The sequence below is a fragment of the Myiozetetes cayanensis genome, unplaced genomic scaffold (assembly GCF_022539395.1).
Source record: "Myiozetetes cayanensis isolate MyiCay16 unplaced genomic scaffold, myiCay2020 scf1, whole genome shotgun sequence".
NCBI lineage: Eukaryota > Metazoa > Chordata > Aves > Passeriformes > Tyrannidae > Myiozetetes > Myiozetetes cayanensis.
The window spans coordinates 88,035,084-88,057,590 of record NW_026086604.1 but is presented as its reverse complement, the minus strand read 5'-3'; the positions used below and the strand labels follow the sequence as shown (position 1 = coordinate 88,057,590).

Genomic DNA, 22,507 nt, shown 5'->3' with positions numbered 1-22,507 from the left:
ATCCATGACTGTGTGTTGTGCAGTGAGACAGCTTTGAAATCTCTTAGCAGGCAACTGACTCTTCTCAGAAGACAGCAGTCTGCCATGTAAATGGCAAACTTGAATTCTTGAACGTTTTCAAAACTTTTCAGAAAATAAAGGTATTGGAAAAAAGCCCCACCACTTTAGTCTATAAATAGACATCTTCGTTAATGTGTGGACTATTTATTTTTGCATACAGTTCTCAGTATTCTTCTATGCTGAATCTTCTGGAATCCTTAACTTTCAGTACGTGAAATCTGGTTTTGGAGCTTCCATGTAAAAGTTGAAATGAACAGAGGTCAAGAGAGTTGCAGATTTTTGGTTGTTGAAAGACAGATTCATGAAGAGTTTATGAATCTGGAAGACAAAAAAAAGCAGCCCGAGCTTTAGGAGAGCACCAGCTGGTCAACAACTTTGGTCTGGACTTGTTCTTCCTCTCTAATGGATGGCAAAGGTTATTTGAGACATTTTTTGTGAATACGATATCCCGTTGCTTCACTTGGCAATAATAAGTAGCCACAATGGCCCTAAAGCCAAATATTTATATCTGTTTGAAACAGTGACAGATTAATTGACTGCTTCTGTTACCAATATTAATAATTAATTATTTAACAAAGCTGATATTTTTAACAGTATTCATTAGGTTTTAAAGTTAGCAGTCCCTTGAGATCAATCAAAAAAATTTACATCATTCAAAACTGAGAGAGTTTAGATTAAATTCTGGAACACTGGCAAAAGGTGTAGAACCCATTTACCCAAGGCAATAATATTGCAATTAATGTAAAAACAACTTTTGTGGCTTTAAATATCCCTTTACTCCAGTAGATCTGTCCAGTTCATGTTTCATGTGGAGAAGTCAAATGGCAGTAACAATTTACCCCAAACAATTCTATCCACCTGTCTTACATCATTAGCACTGAAAGATCAGTGAATGACCAGTACGGTTCAAGCTCCACCAGAGGTAAGAACTCTGAGTGGTTCAAGTCAAAGTCAAACTCGCTAAAAGGTAAAGTTAAAGAACCTAGATACAGATGCTACTCTTGAATAACAAATAAGTAATATTGACTAGCACTGTGCAGAGTTACATGACACACCGTTTAATACACTGGCAGATATAAACATCTAGAGAGACCAGCACTGATACAATTGATAGCACTGATTGGTTCTGTAAAGGCAGTAGCACTGCTGAGAAATTCTAACAAAAATTCCCTAATTTAGACATAGCCATGAAGGTTAAAAAACACTTAAAAACCCCCAGCAATAGAGGACAGCTGATTGGTGGTAGTCAAATGTATCTGTCTGAAAATTGAAAAGAAAATATCTGGGGTGGCTTCTGGCTCTATCAAAATCAGTGCCAAATCTCCCTCTGACTTAAATTTTAACTTGAATTTCAACCCTGTTTTCTATTAGGAGAAAGGTGACAGGTTTTTTTCTTTCTTTCCTTTTCCAGTATAAAAAGTTCTCTGGAGAACTGCCACTGACTCTTCACTCTTGGTCCAGTTTTTTAAAAAACTCTATCAGCCAATTAGGTGTACAAAATAAATAGTGTCACTTCAGCAGGCCTGGATAGTTTCTATGGCAGCCCCGTATTTAATCTGAACTCCATTCTATTTCCATTTCTTTCCTCTCCCTTCAAGCCACCAACCACTTCACCACCTCACTTTGAAGAGGCTTTTGAAAGCAGAATGTAAAAGATAAACTGTTTCTCTTCCTCTGGCAGTGCTGTCCCTTTTAGAGAAATGCTGGGGTCTTTGCTCAGAACAGGGAAGCTCCATCTGTAGTTGTCATTTGCTGTCAGTCATTATGTCTTTTGCTAGACACAAAGGACCCAAAATTATTTCTGCATAAACTGCATTTAGAACTCTGGATCACTAAATCCCAGATCTTTTCCCTCATGTCCTCTTTACTATTTTGTATCAGAATAAAAACACTGAGTATATTTTGGAAATCAAAAATATATATAGAACTGTATTTTGATTTGCAAATTATCACTGTTAAAATTAACACGTATATAATATGTGCAGTTGTGTAGTATTCTCCAACAACAGAAGTCCAGTGGATTCTGATATTTACACTGTGCTTTTCAGTGCTATGGCTCTGAGGAAATATGGTATTAAATACAATATCATTTGACAAATTTTATATTATAAGGTCAATAGGGTAATTTTCATGACTGTCATTAGGAAATCCTATGTTTGTTTCTCTTACTTCTATTTAGTGTTATTATGTTTTCCAAATACTGAATTTACATGTAACTTGAGATTTGAATGCATGTGCCTGTTTGTTCTTGTAGTTTGCCAAGCTGTTGTCACATAAATAATATTTAAATTTTTTGTTGCTTGGATACCATAGTGATGGTCAACTTAGACTGAACAGAACATTTAAAATGAGAGACAGATCCTAAAATCACATCTGCTCCGGAGAACTGCAGTTTGCCAAAGCAAAAGGGTAGTTTAAGCTTCAGGTTCAGTGCATCTACATCTACTCAATCTGAAACAGTGCAAGTCTGGATGGAATCTGAGCTCATGCTCCTTCAAACAGGTCAGAAGCGTTGTCTTCATTAGACATCTCTCACAGAGCCTCTGGCAATTTTTCAAGCAGTGGCATCTGGGAAATATCAGAAGTCGGCATTATATTGTGACAGAGAAGGTTAAACCAGTTGCTATTAAAAAGATGATTTCTAAGTAAGTATGATTCCTCCATTAACTTCTGGAGGCTTAACTGCGAAGAGGCCTGTCTATGCTGCTACTGCAATGGCGACAGAGGGGTCACTGCCACAGGTTTCCACAGGCATGGAATTGGGCTGTCATGGCATACATGTCAGACTTTGGCTCTTCCAGCCATATCAGTCACCTAAGTCAGCTGTCAAACACACATGAGGTAAAGGATTAAGATGCCCTATTCCACAATTTACTGGTGGGGAAATTGAGGTGGTGTATGGAACACCATGTGGTCCTGGCATTCAGGTCCAAGGTCACATCCATCTCCTCCAGCCTCTGGAACAGACTACTAAAAGCAGAGTAGGAAATGCTTTAACGAACTTGCTTCCTTCAAAATATTCACCTCCTCTGAGGAATCTGTTTGATGATTGATGTGTCCATGCATAATACCAAGAATGCCAAAAGGATTACCCAGAGCTTTCAGATGTTAGTTATCTGTTGCTCCAAGATATGCCCATTTTTGTCTGCAGACAGATGTGTGCGAGTTTGTGGTCTACTCTACTCTGATAAATTTGCTCGTGATTCCTCTGCGTTTTTGACACTCAGGCTTCGTTACTGTAAATCAGTATAACTGAATGAGTTTCAGCTGATTTGTTCTGTGGCAGTCTTTTGGCTGAGCTGCACAAGTTGTTGAGAAAAATCCTGCCTGCTCCATTTTCACTCATTAGTGAGTATGGGAATGGGGGTCTAATGAAAGAGCCATCTCCCTCTAAAAGTGTAGTGCTGTCTGCCTAGTTACACAGCCTGCCTGCTAAGCAGAAGGAGATGGCAATGAAGTGTCACGTTTCAAAGACTTCAAGAAAGAACTGGTATGGTGATAGACTGAACTAATGCATTCTTAATGAGAAGAAGCTCTTCTATTACTTTGATGGGATGCATGGAAAGAAGTACTTCATGCTCAGAAACAGTGAAACTCCGAAGGCTGTTTTTAAAGCTGTTGCAGAAAGAAGGAAGTAACTGTGGCAGAAGTCTTATAAAATTCTTCTTGTAAAATGCAAATACTGTGTTAGCATGATCCTTTGATTAAGATTTAAATTCAGAACTGAGAGATGTGACTGCTCTGATCCCTACACAGTTATAAGCTTTTTGGACTGGATAAATTTTGAGCATACAGCACAAGCCTTGCAATCAATATCTAGTCCACTGACCACTGAATGTTTCCAACATCCAGTAAATTTTGGATAATAAAAAAAAATGCAAAAAGGCACTCTTTAAACGTATCACATTTAACTCAAAAGAATGTTACCATTGGCTTGAGTGCCTTCAATAGCAGAATATTTCTTAAAGACAGCTCCCAGACATTTTGAGGAAGTGGCCTTGGCCACACTTTGCAATAGTGGAGAAGGAGTAATACAAGTCTGGATGAAAAGCACATCCTGATTCCACATCCAACAACAGCTTTCACATCTGTCAGACAAGCAAGACATGTGTATGAGGCATAGTCAAGGAATGCCAGTCTTTTAAGAACATCAGTGTGTATCATCCAACAGTCTTGTCTCCAGCTCTGACCAAATTCCAGTACTTCATCAGAAAGAGATGAACAGTCAGACAAGAAACCAGTTGTTACTTTATACTCTGAGTGGAGAAAAAATTCCTGCTCAGCTTCCTTGGGTGACCACTGGAATCCCAAATGCATGTGTTTAATGCAGTGCAAACAAAGTGCCAGACACATTTTTCAAAACCTATTTAATGTTACAGCTCAGTATATGTTCAAGAACTCAATAAACAATCTTAACTTTCGATATCTAAGGACTCTTTGCTTATGTTTGTTATCTGTTTGATCGACATTTAGAGCTCTCTCTTAAAATAATTTTGCCTCTTTATAGGAATTTGGAAGGTCCCTTCTGAACTTCACTTTTTGCATTGTTGGAAAGCTTCTAAATTTGAGACTATGTTTACTCATGACCCAGTTTTCAGACCTTTTCTTCATGCTCTATTATTTGCGTTGTCTATGAGAAAGAATCCTCATATTCCTCAGCCACTCTGTTGCTAAGCAAAACAAGTGAAACTGAAAATTTGTCTTTGTATGACAGATACTCATTGCTCTAAACATCCAAGTAGGTTGTCTCTGCATCAATTCTGATTTAAGCTCATCATTTTTAACACAGGTGAATAATGCTTTGCACAGAATTCCAGAGGAGGTTCTCTCCAACAGTACTTACATTTCTGCAGCTCTACTGAAAATACTTTGCCACATCCATTGTAGAACTGCATAAGCTCTTTGCACAAAGCCCCTTTTTGGCTTTTACACTTGTATTTTCCAGTCTTCAACATTTCCAATTAATCAGTTCCATGTTTACACCTAGAATTATGTATTTTTTAAAGGGGCAGCAAGGGAGGACTGCTAAATTTTATCCAATTCAAATTACCTGTGCCAACAAAATTGTCTTACCCTTCTCAAGTGATGAGTGAGTCCTTCTTGACTGTGTTAAAACCTACTAACTTTGTGTTTCCTATGAATTTTATGAGTGCACACCTAATTCTTGCTGTTAGGATACTAATAACCATTTTGATTGCTCCTAAAGTAATCTCTGAGAAACACAACAAGCAACTTTCCTTCTCTCAAATAACACCACCTGTAATATACCCTATTATTGCCTCTGTTTATCCAGCTTCTTATCCAACTGAATAATTTTAATACTAATTTGCATCACTGCCATTCAAAGTATGAGTTTTCTATGAGGACAGTAAGCATTTTATATGATATCTAAATATACTAGATATGACACATTATCCTTGTCTAAGAAACAAAGTAATGATTTTAACCACAGATAATCTCGTTGTAATTTCTCCCATTTTTAATTTTCATACGTGTTTTTAATCACTTGTTTCAAATCTGGTTTCAATGTTCATGGTGCTGAGGTCAAACTAACAGTCATGATATTACTTGACATATGTTCCCCCCCTCCTCTTGGGCATATTTGCCCAATCCATCATTGCATATTTCTGTCATCTAGTATCATCTCCAAATGATATATATTTAAAATCTTTTCTACTTGTTCTTCCATCTGTCAGTGTCTTCAGTACTTTAGAAAAAAGATAATATGGACCCAATGGTTTTGTCATACTAAGCTACATATATTTGAGTTCCCTTTCAAATTATCTAGTTCCTATTGATTTATCATCATTCTCCTTTCAATATCTTTGTGTACATCAGTTCCTTGAAACTGGGGAAAAACATTTATTCAACAAGTAAGCTGTACGTCAAGAATAATGTAGACATGCCCAGCTTACCCTTCAGATCAGTGTCATGGCCTTACTTCATTGCTTTATTTCTTCATTGTTCCAGTAGTTAAAAATAATATGCCTTTGTTTTACTTTTCTGTGCAAGGTACAGTTCAATAAGACCTTTACTCATCGTTCCTTTGCTTTTGTATGTTATAATGCATGCAAGAGAGTTCTCCTTTATAATCAAGGCTTCTTCTCATTCTTTGGATGTTTTGTATCTATTCTTAGTATGTTGCTTTAGTTATTTATTCATTCAGAGACTCCAGCCCTTTCCTACAATTTCTCCCTCCTACCCAGCTCCATTCTTAATGTAAATCCGTCCTTTCCTGCATTCAAATCACTAAGTTCCTCAGGTCAATCATGTTCTTTCACTGATTTTTCTATTTTATAAAACTTTGCCTTGTACCAAGCCTTAACTATAGATTTATTTTTGTCCATCGTGCAAATTAAGAAGCTCCGAATTCATTCATAATCACTTCCTCCTCAGTTTTTGCTCAGCTCTTCTACAAGGTTCTTCTCACACACTCACAAACCACCCCCACCAAGTTTAAAATAACCCACACCTTGTTGTTGGGTGAATTTCTGTACCAAAAAGTCAGTCATCTGAAATGTCTAAGAATATTGAAACCTTGCTATTATTGATGGTATTTATGTCTCTGTCTGGAAGATTTAAGTCTTCTATGCTCATAAAAGTTCCCTTATTATTTATTTCTCTGTCTATTTATAGAGATGATTAGACCCTTCCAACTCTCAGCCTGTCAGACCGTATTATCCCCTTCTCTCAAATACTGTCCAAGTTGGGTCTCTTTTACCATCTTCCATGTACTGATTTTCATCCTAACAGTTCATGTTTTATTCATGGCATCACATTTTAAGATGAATAAACACAATTTGGCTGTTTTACTTTGCTACAACTTCAAATTTCCTGACTTTTATGTATTTTAAGTTGCATCCATATAGGCCTGTATATAAAATTTCCTTGTTTTCTTTTTAGATTGGAAAAACCCCAAGGAAAAACAGCATGAGCTTCCCCACCCTTTCACAAAGTGATTATAAATGTACCTATTCATATTAGATTAACTTAACAGCATTTGGTTTGGTTTGATCTTTATTTAGCAATATACACTAGTTATGAATAGTTCTTTTCTATACCAGTAATGCTTTCTCATCATCAGTGCTCATCTGCCTGGATGAGACACAGGGGATACTGAAATTCTGATTCTAATCTGAATGTACAGCGTTCAGAATGTACAGAAAATGTGTAGGGTTCAAATAAACAAAAAGGACCAGAAATTTGAACAGTAGGGAACACCCAGGAGTATAGAGATTTACCTCCCATCCCCACTGGTAGCATGTGAACACGCTGTACCCAAATTCTAGAGTTCTGTGAGGGAAAATTGCCCAAAAACCTTCAGCCACAGTCTCTCATAGCCATCAATCTTAGAGTCTGCCTACAGATGACAGGCAAGGATTAATTACAGCATAGTCCCTCAGCAAATGTGCCAAGCTCAACTCTTCCTAAACAACACTACAGCCTAAGTTCCAGTTCAACAGAAAGTTTGCAGGTTGCTGCTTGCAGTGGTAGTAAGTTCTTACTGTGCACTTGGATATGAGCATCACCATTAAAATGCCTCGACATACTCTGAAGTGTTAAAATTAAGTCCTTCTGTGACTAATCTTGGAAATTATAACCAAAAGCCTACATATCAACTCACTTTATTTCCTATCTGAGGAAGATAGGGAACTTAACCTTAGATGTAAAAAAAAAATTATAGCTAAGCCAGTACTGTAATACATTTCTTCCAGTCAACTCTGCTGTGATTTAGATGAGAAGCAGCGAGAAAGATCTGAGCTGTCATGCTTGACTCTGAGCTGCCAAGAAGAAGCATTGGAGGTTACAGGCTAAGGTTTAATTTATATTCCTCCTTTTGTTACAGGCAGAGATGGTACGTGCTGCTTTCCAAGCGCAGAGATCTTTCCTGGTGTTAGCATCTCAGTGTCAAGAGCCTCAAGAGGTAAGGAAAGTGACCTAGAGCTTCAAGAGGCAACGTGTTTAAAAGCCTGTATTCCCATATGTTACCAAGCTCTGCATGTGCTTTTATTTGTTATGTTATTTATACAGCGCACTTAGAGGCTTGCTTTCACTTTTATAAGCACAGTAATAATCAGAAAGCCATGGTTCGGGGTTAAGAACCTTTTCTGTACTAATACATGTAAGATCATTAAAGAAAGCAAAGGAGGTTTCCACTCTGTGGCTGTAAGTGGGATCAGTGTTTCTCTGGAAACTGGAAGTGCCATGGAATAGAATGGCTTTTTGCTAGCCCCCCCAGGGATGCTCTATGACAGACATTAAAGTCAGGGTATAAGCTAGTGAGAGAAAAATCGATACTGGCCTGTAGACTTGGTATTCTCCAAGCTGAGGTTCAGGTTAGGCCAATTCTGGAAGGAAAGCAAAGCATTTTGTCAAGAAAATTAAAAAAAAAAAAAAACCAACCACTTTTATCAAGTTGATTTATATACTTATTTTAGTGGCAACTATTTAAATCCTCCCCTCACAACTAGAAAGCTCAGGAAAGCTGTGGTGTTGTTATGATATCTCATTTGTAGTTTCTAGAGGGCACAGGGCCAATAGCACTGTATCATTCCTGGCAATAGCAATCATGTAGCCCTTCTGTGGGACCACCCTCAAGCTTTTTTTCTTGGAGTATGCAGAGAATGAAGTCTTCACTTGCACAGTCTCTCCATGGCCTTCAGTTCAGCCTTTTTCCACTAGCTCCCCACCACAAAATGCATTAAACTCCCTATTTTCAGCACATGATATAAATTATTGATTTTTTTTTATGTTACTATTGTTCTTAGAGACACAAATTAAAAGTTTTTCTAATCAGTATGTCTTAATGGCAAGGGTACTCAAGGCAATGAAAAAAAGCAGAGATATTCCAGGCGGGACTTTAGATTTAGAGTTCCAAGCAAGAAGGGATCGGTTGTTTTTCCAGCTGTCCCTGATCTGAGAGAGTAAAAGTGGGTCATGACTCACAGAGAACAGGCAAAATTCCCATTGGTACAGGCCTCAAGCAGTCATTTATATTGGCTGTGAATACAACTGGACCCAGTGGCCCACAAAACTCTTCATGCTCATAGGTAAAATATTCCCCAGTGAACAGTTTCCAATGACCCATAATGTAATGCAGTGTTCTGAAGTGGTGGGATTGTCCCAGCTCTGGTTTGAGTAAAGGCTGTAGGTCACGAGTGTGCTGATGTGCTATCAGTGTGGTTTTCTCAGCTTTTCCAGTAAGAATGGCAATGGATTCTCTCTACTCTTACCTTTACAACTTTCTGCCCACAAGTCAAGGCTCTGAGATTTTTTTCAGCTGTAAAGTTTGGAAATTTCATCTAAAAATGGCAATAAAACAAGCTAAAAAAAAAAAAGAAAAAGAAAAAAAGGAATAGATGTAAAAAGAGATTTTGCAGCAATCCAGAATGACAGTTACAGAAACATTAAGAAAAGCACCAAATAACAAAAACCTTGTCATAAACATCACCAGAGCTGGCCATGTGTATCCTTAAGTCTTACTTGCACATTATCAGTCTTGCATAGATTTCTGCAATTTGTTGAAGTCAATTCTATCATTTATGTATCTTTTAGCATTGAGGAAATACCACATGATATGTGTGTACACATCATTCCAATATTAAAATACCAGGAATAGTCCAGGCTAAAGTTTCTTAGTGAGAACTTAACTGTTTTTTTAAAAAACTATTAGGTACACATCTTTTATTGGCATTCTAACACATATTGTTGTTCACTCTTTTTCTCTTTTTTTGCATGTATTTCTTGCACAGATACATTCAATTACAGTGTGGACAGACGTGAAAATAATTGAAGGCTGCCTATTCTTTACAAATTGAACATTTTTTTCCCACTACAAAGAGTGATGGTTCTTGGCATTAGGCTTTTTAGATGTCCATGTCAATGACAAAAAATATCCTATTGTAAAGCCAGATTGGTTAACCATTTTGAAAAAGCTGGTTACCAGCAGCTAACCAGGAGAAGGAAAGAAGTAGGGGTCCTCCCCCCTGCTCCCCAGGACCTTACTGATGTGATGTCATCTGGGTCCTGGTTGTATTTATAGCCTAGAGCCACGGAGTCAGTGTGGAATCCAAACAGGAAAGCTAATCATTAGTGTATCAGAATGCACAGAGTAGAGAAAAGCAAATGAAGATGACAGCATATCTATAAATGCAAGAGAAAAGAGAGTAATTCTGTCATTCAGCTGTCTAGACTGTTTGCTTTATAATGTAAAGCTGTGAATGAGCCAGCGAGTTGTGATTATGGCATAGTAGCTTTGTAGACATTCAGAGACAGCGGTGTGGAGACTGAGGGGATTTACTGAGTTCCTGTCATGTTGGGGTGTCATACATGGTGCCTTTAAAAAAAAAAAAAAAAAGAGGGAGGGGAAAATGCACTGGAAAAATAAATTAGCTCAGCTCTTGCAGCTTACAAACTAATGAATAAGGAGTTCAAACAAAAAGAAAGTTCCTACATGTATAATAATCCTTGGATTTTTTTTTTTTTGTGCTTAGCAAAGACAGAAATGTATATCACACAAAAAGCAGGATTTTTTCCTATGAAAATGTTGAAGCCCTAGTATTCATTTAGCTCTCTGACTCCTGCTATGAGTGACTAGTAAGCATTTTCAAACAGTTAAACTTGCTAAAAGTTGCTTTTGCAGAGTTTTGCTTCTTGATAATAACGCTGATATTTTTTCATTTGGAATCCGTTGTAGTGCACAGCCTTTATTATCTGTATATGTGAAAATAGTAGGAGCTGGGAAGGTAATTCCAGCTGGCATACCAATCTAGCATCAACTGCAATAAATTACTTCGTAGAGAGCATGTTCTGTTACTTTTTATGGTCATGTTCTATATTTGTGTGTGCAGTGGAAGAGATCACATGACAAAATCACCAGTTGATATTCCTGTTTGTGTATGTCTCAGCTAATGGCTGCTGGATACAGGCTCATTCAGCAAGATGGTTTTTTTCAGTTCATCCACTTATTAGAAATTATTATCTGACGCCAAACTTCAAACATTAAAACAAAAACATGTCTATTATAAATAGTAAAAGAGAGTATAGAGCACAAAGAAGATGGAGAAGGGAAAATAAATTAGAATATTGCTATAATCTGTGAGAAGTCATTAAAAAAGCTATTTTGAGACCATATGCTTACATGTTGCTTGGGCAATTCAGAAGACAGGTTTTAACATAAACCTTCACAAAACATTCTGAAATAGTTTGGATCTGAATTCTGAATCTGAGTTTTCTATGCCCCATAGTCTAAGTGAAACACAATTCTGATGAAAGCATTTTTTTAAATTTCATTGTATAATAATTTTAAAAGTTACTAGTGCTCCTGAGCAAGTTTATCTGTTTAACGATGTTTTCTAGTTTATGACCATGAATAATAACTTATGAGATTGCTGCTTAAAGTCACTGCACTGAATTCTTTGTGAATGGTGACTCAAATACTGTCTTCTCTTCAAGAGTTGTTTCATTCCACTTTAAAAGTTCAAACAATTTTAAGAGTTGCTTTGAGGGAATGAGAGATCCATTGTTCCTATACTGGGAACAAGTTACTGAGATAAATATTTTTGTGAATCAATATAAGCATAAGCAGCATGAGCATACCCGTGGTAGGAAGTACTACAAACAGATTTAAATGGCAGATGCAGTGCAGACTATAAATGATTACGTAATTTCTCTTTAAAAAAAATGCTGAGTTCATAGGACTGCCAAAGCTCATGGATTTAATTACTAACACTCTGCAGACAAACATTCCAGTTAAATACCTAGCTTAAATAGCCAGATTCTGAACACAGGTGGGAGGAGAGGGGTGGAAAAAAAAATAAGAGATAAAGGACAGCTTTCCCTTTTTTTCCTAGAAAAGGGACACCTCACACCACAGAAACCCAAGAAACTGTATTTGAAGTTAAACTTAGACCCATGAGAACAAATCCTTCAGTTTTTACTTTTTATAGACAACCAAAAAAAAAAAAAAAGTAGCATTAAAATAGTTGTGGCAAAAATCTTTGAATAAAGGAGTTATTCTCAGAACTTTTATGTAGAAATCAAAGATGAAGATTTAGAGTTCCCTACTCTGTCAGTGTAGAATTGCTCATTTTCTTCTCTCTTCTATTTTAAAGTACTTCAATAACAGGACTCCTGAGACTTCTTATGCTGCATCCTAGCAGGATTTATTTTCTAATTACCTTGACTTTCTTATGTTATTCCATTTCCTCCTGCCTTTTATCATACTTACTGGGATGACCCTTACTGTTTTCCAAAAGTACGAACAGCAAGGTACTCCTCACCTTGTTAATTTGTTACTTTCTTATGACAAAGAGCTTGAGCTGAGTTTTGCAGCCTTTCTGTCAGCTGATTGACTGCTGCAAACGTGCTCCTCTGTATCTAGAAATAGCCTGAGGAAGAATTTGCTTCAGTCCTTTTAAGGTCCTCAGGTCCCAAACTCACAGAAAGTGCCAAGAGTGACATGGACAGAACCTGAGATTCCTGAGCTTGCAAGGGAACCCCTTACCCTGCTCCTGTTCTCTGAAATCATGCCAAACTGTTGACATATTTTTGTTATCAGCAAGCCTACAACTGCATGTGGTCACAGCCCCAGTGATGAACCAACAGTTTCCAGTCACCTTGCAGCGTTTATAGGCTCATTTTTGGATACTGTTGTAAACTCTTACTTAGTGTCAGGTCCAGATAGCCCCTGGCACCTGTTATCTCATAATTTTGTCTCAAAATCACTCATCTGTGTTTAATCAGCCTCAAGCTCATTGTATTTTCAGGTCACGGAATTGTTTAGGTTGGAAAAGATCTGTAAGATCAAGTCCAATAATAAACGTAACACTCCCAACTCCACCCCTAAGCCATGTCCCTAAGCACCACATCTACATGTCTTTTAATCAAGGGATGGTGACTCAGCCACTTCCCTGGGCAGTGTGTTCCAGTGCTTGACAACCCTTTCAGGGAAGAAATCTTTGCTAAGATCCAATCTAAACATCCCCTGATTCCACTTGAGGCCATTTCCTTTTCTCCTGTCACTTATTACCCAGGAGTAGGAACTGACCCCCACCTCACCTCAGCCTCCTTTCAGGTAGCTGTAGAGACCGATAAGGTTACCCCCCCAAGTCTCCTTCTCTCCAAGCTAAACAACCCCATCTCCCTCAGCCAGTTCTCACAGGACTTACTCTCTAGACTTTTCACCAGCTTCGTTGCCCTTCTCTGCACCTGCTCCAGCACCTCAGTGCCTTTTTTGTAGTTAACTGCTGTAAGTATCCTTGTAGCATTTCTCTTTCTTCACTCGTGTTTGCCAAAACTCCCAGATCAATAAAAGTTGGATGCTGATAGCACACTCCCTTTCTCATTAAGTATCATTTTCTTTATTTCTGCTAAACACAAATCCAAACTAGTACTCTCTTTATCTGTGTTACACAGTTGTTGCCACAGATCCATGGATAGCAGGGAGCCTTCTAGAAGGGAAAGCACTTAGGGTACAGGTGACTGAACAGCAGGTCTTTTCAGTTCACAGGTTTGTTGGTTTGGTTTTTTTTCTAATTTTACTTTGGTCTAAATCAGACAGCAACCAACGATTTCTGAATTCTGAAAGTTATGCAGGTTCCAGGACTGCTTAATGAACCTACAGTTTGTCCCTGGGGAGATCTTAGGCAAACCACATGCATGTCCAAGGATGGAAACCTGCATCGTCTAACATCCCTGTCTTGGGATGTGCCCCATGTGAAAGACAATTGGCCTTAGCAAAGCATCATCAAATCTCAGATGCTGTGAACAAAGCAACTGTGGCTCAACACAACCTTGCTACCTGGAACGCCTTGGGCCCCACTGACACGGGCAGCAGGATTGAGGAGGAGTCAAAAAGTTGAAAGCAGTTCATTGCTGTAATTGTTCTTGTTCATTAGCTGAGGGATGTTACCTGTGTGCCTAAAGCAGGAGGACCCTTCCTTGAGTAAAATACTGCCCCATGGAGAGCTGTAGTGGACAAGAAAACCATATATAGAGCATTCAAGTCCATCTAAAAATGAGAGTCCTGCCTAAAAGCGTTAGATGTCATTCTGCACTGCTGTAAACTAATGCATGCAGTTTGTGTCAGGCCCTGGATTTCTCCACTGGTTACAAGTTATTTGTCTTTCGCATTCCTCTCCATTTGCCCTGCCTCAGAGTTTACATTTCAAAATAAACCCACAAATGACTAAAATAGTAATTTGTCATGTGGGGTTGTAGTTTGGTCTTCCCTGGTTTTTTCCCACAAAGGACAAAATCGCTACAGCTGATATTGGCTGTTAGATTGAGAATTTTTGTGCTATCTAAGAGGAATAAAAGCCAAATACCAATTAAGTCACTTTGGAAGCACACACAAATGCGTCTAAGCTTCTGTGCTGATGAAGCTGACCAGACAATTCTGCAGATTTGTCTCTCTGTGTCATAGTCCTGCTGTTGCACAGCAGTGAGTTGAAGTGGCAAAACCTGTACTGTTGACCAACAAATCAAACACTTGTTATACCACTGTGTTGAAGATTTACAGTCAAAGAAAACTATGCCATAATAAATTAATGTCTCTCTGTAGTTAGGTAGGAGGAGAGCTTTGAACCCTGAAAATATCAGAATACTAGAGGGACCTAAATGCAGTGTTCTCAGAGAAAAATGTCACTAGTGGTCTCTACTGCCAATCAGAAAATGCTTGCAGAGGAAGCATTGGATTAAGATGTGGTAGGTTATACAGCAATTTGAAGAGGAAAACTGTGGTACCAAATGTGAAACACTCTGTAAAGAGAGATGAAGATAGTCAGTGCTAAAAGAACAGTTTGACTGCCACCAACAAAAGCTGATGGTGTTTTTCTATGGAAATAATAATTTAAAAAAAGAAAAAGTAATAATTTGAGGAATCCAGATGCATAATTGAGACATTCAAAGTTGCCAACTAGCTTGGATTCACCTCTGAAAAGAAATGCATTTTCTATACAGTCTTATAAAGAGGCTGTTCCTCAGCCTGATCTGAACACTGATTCCATCCAGACTGTGAATACTCAGCTACAAGCAAAAAGATAGGCCTTTCTTAAACCACATCTATACAAAATGCATCTCACTGTGATCACTGAAGCTACCGGTATCTTATTCCTGTAGACACAGGATGGGATTCTGCTCATCAGCTTTAACTGTCAAGGTAGGAATGTTGTGTAAGGTGTCTTTCTAGGCTCTCTTTACAGTAATGGGCAGCACCTCTAGAGTTCATTTCTTCACATCTTTTACTGTCTTCTAACATATAGTCTTCTAATATCTGTTAATATGTGGAAAGAATTCCTCAGGGACATCTCTTACTTCTTTTACAGTAGAGGGAATCAAGTCTCAGCTGAGAGCAGATGCTCACCTTTTAAATTGTTAGAACCGAGTGTGGCAGAGTCTATCCATGACATCTTTCATCCTTGAAAAGGATAAAATGTGGGATGGGACTGTACGAGGCTGTTTGCAGAGATAATGGCTGTGTCTACATTAGTGTTTTATCTCTCAGTGGAACTATATTTCTCCTTCAAATCAGCCCCATTTACTCTGCCATGATTCACATTACAGAGCAGTTTTAGGGTGCACAAAGTGGGTTTATTTTTGATGAAGTTAAATGGAGGATAGGCTCCCAGACAGCATCTAAACCACAATTTACAGCTAGTCCAAAATAGCCCCCCCAAACATATATAGTGTGAATGTCAAGACCTCAGCACCAACTGTTAGCAAAATCACTCTATTAGGCTGCACTATCTGCCAACACATACAGAGACACCTGATTCAAATCAACTCCATGTTTCAAACAAGCCCCTGAAAAATACACTGTAAGTATGATGGAGATTTTGAACTGATAGGAGAAGATAACAGAACTGTACACCATGGAATAAAGGTTGTAGTCATGCTGTTCAGGTTGCCGCTGAGTAAAATAAAGGGCTGGTGATCCCAAATGCTCTCAGCTTTCTTTTACTGCTTCTATGCCAAAGGATGCCAGCCCCTCAGTTAGCATAACTTAAAGGGGTATTTATTCTCTCGACATGTTTTTTTCATAATAAAGTTGATTTAAACACTGTAACAGTGAAGTCTGAGCTGTGTTGCTACAGTTCAGACTAACCCTAACCCTCAACATAAAAATTCTTCAGTAGACAATCTCATCCCTCAAAATCACGTAAGATTAGCTTAAAAATATGTAAGATCTTTTAAAACTGTATTTTTATTTACCAACTGGGTTTTGTGCCTTTGTGATTCATGCTGGCAGGTTTCTGGACAATAATGGTCCTGAGAAAATACCGATTTTCTCAAATTAAATCTGAGATTTTCAAGTAATCACTGGCTCAAGCAGTCAAAGTTTAATCAAGCCACTCAGTGTGACTTCACAGGCAGATCTCAAAAATCGCAAAACTTGAAAGTTTGGCCATTCTCCTGAAGAAGTGTCCATGTGCCCCAGTCGTGTTAAACCTGGGGGACTTCTCATGTGGTTACTGCAGAAACATGAAGGAGAAGAAAGTCTGTATGGTGTGGTCTGTTGAAATACTAGTATTCCAGGCCATTTTATGAGACTGGGCTGAGAGTGTTAAGTCTCTGAAGGCAGTTCTTGTTGCATGCTGTATCTTTTTTGGAGTGTTTTGGCTAATCACAGCAGTAGTCTTACTGCTCTTGAATTTCTGATAAGAATTGTAAGACATGGAGCAAAGCTGGCTGGTTGTTTAGGTATTCATATTTTAAAAAGACTATCTGGTTTTAATTATTATTTTTTAAAAACTGAAAAAAGCATACTGGGAATTACTTCTGATGGTTCTAAGTTGTGCCCATGTTGCATTTTTAAACATTTCAACAAAATGGATATTATAATAGGAATGGTGTTTATACAGAGACTCTTAAATTTCTGCTAAACAACTGTGCTGTGTCTTAAGTGACAAGAAATTTTATCTAGCACATGCCAAAGGCATGCTGGAGATTTTTCCAACAGCTCCGATCCATCTTCTTGAATTCATTTTTTCTTAGACATACGGTATAGACAAACATTTTATTAACAGTCAGCTGTTTTAATATTCATTGCAATAAAGAGATTATTCTTCTAGAACCCTCAGCACAACTGTTTCTGCATTGTAAACCCAAACAATACTGATTACTGCCAGAATTAATGAGCCTTTCTATACCCATATGCCATATACACAGTAATTCATCTCCAGTTTAATCACTAACTAAAAATTTAGAACTGAGACAGAACTCAATTAAGTGATTCCTTGCAGGCCTGTCTGTGTTCCTGTGTCCAACCCTTACTCAGAATCTTGTATGACAAGAAGCTGGCACAAACAGACACAGGTTTTGTGCAGCTATTGCAGAACAGGAGTGCAGAGTGAAGGGGCAGCAGGCTGTCCAGTTCATCTTTCATGGGACAGAGCTGAGCAAAGCCTCAGGCCCTTTGTGGCTCTCCTGGTGCCACTGCAGTGCCAAGGGAATGATTAATTGGAGCTACTTTCCTTAGCAATATGTATTTCACCTTTAAAACTTACACAGGGGTTTTTTGTGTGAAATTAAATAGATCCACTACATTTTTATAAACAGTTGGTTCACTGGATAGATTAAGTCCTGTGTTCTGAGAGACAGAAATTCTGTCTATACCACTGATAGAAAATCCTCTGAGAAGTGTCTGGGATTTTTTCTAGGAGGAATAGGAGGAGGTGTGGGTCATTGTGGGTCATTCAGAAAAATATTTGATCCTGATTTTGCCTTCTTATCTGTAGATATCAAAGTATTCGACAAAGTAAAACGGATATATTAACATTATTTCATATCTGGGGAATTGAAGAAAACTAACACAGCTTTTCTGAAACCTGATGGCAATTTGATGTGAAAGCTGCAAAGAGAACCCCCATTTATGGACTCCCACTTCTGTGCCCTATCCACAGAAATGTGCTGCCTCCCAGTGCTGTCTACATATACCAGGCATCTGTGGAGCTGTATTTTTAGACCTGATATTCTCTTTGGCTGGAAGTGGGCCATGAAGATTCACAGTAAGCTAAGGACTGTAAATATCCCTTAGACTTTATGGGAGGAAAACTGGCATAATATCAAAGCAGAACAAGCATTTTCTTAAATTTCAGTTTTGTTAGCTACTGTCATACTTGAAAGATTTCCCTGGAAAATAAGAAAGAACCAACCAGCTGCAGCATGTTGTAAACAAGCAAAAATTAGAAAGAAGAATTTCTGCAGACATTATCATGTTATGGCAACAAAATCAGATTTTAAGAACTACAAATCATGGAGGTTTCGGGGCTTTTTCAGACATAATGACTTATGCTGGTCATTAAGTCATCAGCAAAAAATCTTTTCATTTCCCAGTAATACAGTAAATATTTGTTTTCTCCCAACCCACTTTGTTACAGGAGAAGATCAAATATCCCTGTGTATTTCAGATTCATGGGCCTTTCTCAGAATTACACTACCACTAAAATATTAAAGCTCCATAGGTGGATCAAAATTCTTTTCAAAATGCAGAACACCTTTTTTGTCATGTTTTTGAAGTGTCTTTGGACCTGTGTGGGTCCAAAGCAGACATGCTTATTTTAAGATGGCATAAAATTCTGTAAGGCTGATGTCTTGTGGAAGGGTGAAAAGAAAGACCTTACAGATGACAGAGATCAAGCAGGGCATGCACACATCACCCTGTGTGTATCATAACAGCATTACTCCTCAAGAACATGAGGATTAGTTGTCTCCAGCAAGCACGCTATTCCATTAAAGAAGTAGCCCTAGAAAAGGTGAGAAAAAAATGCAGAGTTCTGCTACATCCTCAGTGATGTTCAAGTGAGGTGCCAGGGAGAATCAGAATGGTGTGCTGTCTTTGATGGGACATCCAGTGGGTTCTGTGAGCAGACTTGTGCAATGTTATAGGGTTGCAAGGTGTAGCAGTTGTTTTGCTGATGAACTGATGACTCCATGTCCCTCAAACGTCTTTTTTCTGAGTGGAAGAAACTTTTCCCAGTGAGTTAGTGCTCTAAATTAGTTCTTCTGAGACATGGGGCCAGTGTGATTAGCATTCACTTTGCACAGGAAAGAGCTGGGGTAACTTCTGCATTCATTCTGCTTTTCTCTTCACTCCAGACACTATTCTGTCCACTCAGCAGTCATTCCCCTGGATACCATTCGTTTCTGATTAACACAGGAGAATTTCCCCAAACCATGTCTTGCAGGCAGTATGTTTCCCATGAAATTGTCTCACATTACTTGCAGCCAAAGGAAATTAAAACATTAAAACATACCGATAGGGAAAGCTGAAATTGATATTGCCTTCTGTGTATTACTTTCCCAGTCTTGTTGCCAGATGATAAGAGGCTGCTAACAAGTAGTTTGTGTTTCTTCTAGAAAGAAAACTTGATTAATAACATGAAAAACTCAAGACAGTATAAAGAGTCTCAAGAAGTTCAAGGGGTATCAGATACAAAATACAAGCATTCTGCTAAGTCTGAGCTATGGGGTCTATATGGTTCTTAGCCTGGGCAGCATGTGAAAACACTGCCAGTGCTGAGAACATTTTTTGCTGCAACGCATTATTAACACTTAATGTCTGTGCATTTTATTGCTGCAACCAGAGGAAGATAATTAATTTGTTACTGTAATGCAGAAATTTATGATGAACTTCCTTTCCAACTCCTAAATCAGTGGACTGGGCAGACAATATTAAACCACAGGATGTTTTTGGACCCCCATCCCCACTTGTTAACAGCAGAGTCTTCTTTTATTTATTTATTTTTTTTTTTCCCCAGAATGAGGTGGCAATGCTTCTCAAGCCAATATCAGAGAAGATTCAGGAAATCCAGAACTTCAGAGAAAGGAACAGAGGAAGTAAAATGTTCAACCACCTCTCAGCCGTCAGTGAAAGCATACCTGCCCTTGGCTGGATAGCAGTGGTGAGTGACACACGGGAGGGCTCAGAGGGGTGTAAATGTGCTTCTGGATGGTGCAGCCCAGAATAGTTCCAAATCTTGCAGAGCCCTGTAGTCTCATCTATATAGTTCCTCAGCCTACTACATCCAAGAAGGTAATAAACCTAATGTGTCAGGGAAGGTGTCTGACTAATGTTTTACTTCCTTTCTCCTTCTGTTGTTTCCTGCTACCATGGGTTGATGGTCCTAGTCTCCTAAACCAGGCCCTTATGTCAAGGAGATGAATGATGCTGCTACCTTTTATACTAACAGGGTATTAAAGGACTACAAGAACAGGTATGTTGCCAAGCCCCAGTATCCACTAGCCGCAGAACAGAGCATTAACCATACCAGTAGGGTTCACGATGCCATCACAGAAAGCAATTTGTAAACTAAAAAGCATTTGATAAAACCTGCTTGCAGTAGTATAGTTTGCCCTCCTCATCTTTGACCTGCAGCATGTTGCAGTGAGAATGGCAGCAGCACTAGCAGTTCTGGTTTTCACTCTCTGCACATTTTAAGATTATATTTAATTTTCTGGCATTCCAGCATCATAGGCTTATATGCAAATGTATATTTGCATAGCAACATGTGGCTGGCTAGCTGCTATGTGTCCTTGTCTCATTTGTGCACTCATACTGTTGCTGTTCTTGCTCTTCACTTGAAAATACATATTTAGGTGGTAGGTGTGTACAGCTGCACATCAAATTCCATAGCTCCTCGTTTAATTTTTCTCTATACCACTGCACTGTTCTTAAAAAGCACAAGGAATTAACAGAAAAAAAATCCATGAGTGATGTCTGTGAGCTGATGGACAAAAAGAAAAAATACAGGTCCTTCCTGTGCCCGCTTAAAAAAAAACCATGTATAAATCCTGTTGATTTGGTTCTTTTGAAGGCCAGATATTAGCTCCTGATTTTCATGTCACAGTGAAGAGCAGTACTTGCTATTGAGTTTTTCCTCTTTAGTGAGGAAAACCTTATAAATATTAAAACCTTTTGTATCTATTTATATTTCTTGTATATAAGTATATATAAAATATTCCATTTTATATATTATATATTATTCCTAAATCCTTAATTCACCTACTGAAGGTATTACCTACTAGAGTAACTGATGAGTTTTACAGTATAGCCTTAGTACTCATACTGGAGAAAAAAATCTCATGTAATGGTATAAATAGAGTACGTTATTTAGGTATTTAGTTATAATAAGGAGTTATTTTCCTATTTTTCACTGAATCAAACCACAGTGTCTTCCAAAGTGTGAAAGGCTTTCTCTTGACTTCAGTAGGCTTTGCATTAAGCCTGTTGACCCAGATCCTCTGCATTATTAAGGATCAAACTCCAAAGGAAATAAATAGAAGGTAGACACACAAATCCTTGTAAGCATCCCGTCCACAGCCATCACTGTTCAGTAATAATTCATCATAAGTAAAGACTCCAGCACTTTATCTCTCTTTACATATTTCTTGTTTTCATTTACAGTCCCACTGGAAGACTAATGATAATGATTCTAGAGCCAACTTGTGACTTGTACTTTAAAAATTTTTGATCTATAAATATTTAAGTCTGGTGACTACACCATGATCCAGTATTACCCTGGCCACATTTGAACTTGGAAGCTAGAATATCTTAAAGAACCCATGGATATTTAGTTTTCTAAAGTTCAGCACCCTGAAACTGAGTCTGGGTACCTGCTGCACAGCTCAGTACACTTTTAGTGCTCCTTCAGTTGACTTTGTGCTTGAGCAGAATGATGGCACACCCTTCTGTCCAGAACCACTCTGTGCTAGAAACGTTCTTTGGCCTTGTTTGTCCTCTGGAAGGAGCTGAAGCTTTCCAGTGTAGTAAGCCTCGGTGTTTGCAGCACTGGGCTGGCTGGCTGCCTGCTAACTGATTTGTTGGAGTTTACCTGCTCTAAGCAAGAATAGCAATGCTTTCGGTTTTTTACATACATTCACAAATACATAAATATTGTCTCTGTTTTTACAGTGACACACGCCATGTTGATTGGGTGAAGTCATATCTGAACATCTGGTCTGAGCTTCAAGCTTATATCAAGGAGCATCATACCACAGGTCTCACCTGGAGTAAAACTGTAAGTACTCTTTCTTTCTTCAAGAACAACCATAAAATGCCAGTAACCAGTTTGACTTTTAATGCAGGTCATTAGCTCAGGAAAAAAAAAAAAATCTAGGCCAGGAACAGAAGTCATGGTCCATAGACTTCCAAATCAAGCCAGTAAACGTTTGAAAGATGGGTGGAGATGTGTCAGGCCATTATGGTACAGGTTTGGAGGAAGAGGGAAGAATTATTTGGGGTGATTATAGTCACAACCCTCAGCTGCACGTGGTGAGGCGAGGCAGACACAATTCTCCATGCCTGCTACAGTAGAAGGTAGGAACAAAAACAAACAGCAAAAAATGGAAGGACATGTCAGACTAAAGGAAAACTGGGGGAACATGGCAGGGAAAGGAGAAGAATGCTGGGAAGAATCTGAACAGAAAGATTTAATAACAGGAAAAA

At 38.4% G+C, this 22,507-nt stretch overlaps 1 protein-coding gene across 1 annotated transcript in view; it reads left to right on the top strand.

The window, feature by feature from the left end:
* CAP2 (cyclase associated actin cytoskeleton regulatory protein 2) overlaps positions 1–22,507 on the top strand; it is a 67,687-nt gene that overhangs the window by 24,867 nt on the left and 20,313 nt on the right. Inside the window, exons 4-7 of the mRNA XM_050311823.1 lie at positions 7,907–7,984; positions 19,821–19,964; positions 20,191–20,276; positions 21,974–22,079. Coding sequence (XP_050167780.1) covers positions 7,907–7,984; positions 19,821–19,964; positions 20,191–20,276; positions 21,974–22,079 — 414 coding nt within the window. The remainder of the gene's footprint in view (positions 1–7,906; positions 7,985–19,820; positions 19,965–20,190; positions 20,277–21,973; positions 22,080–22,507) is intronic.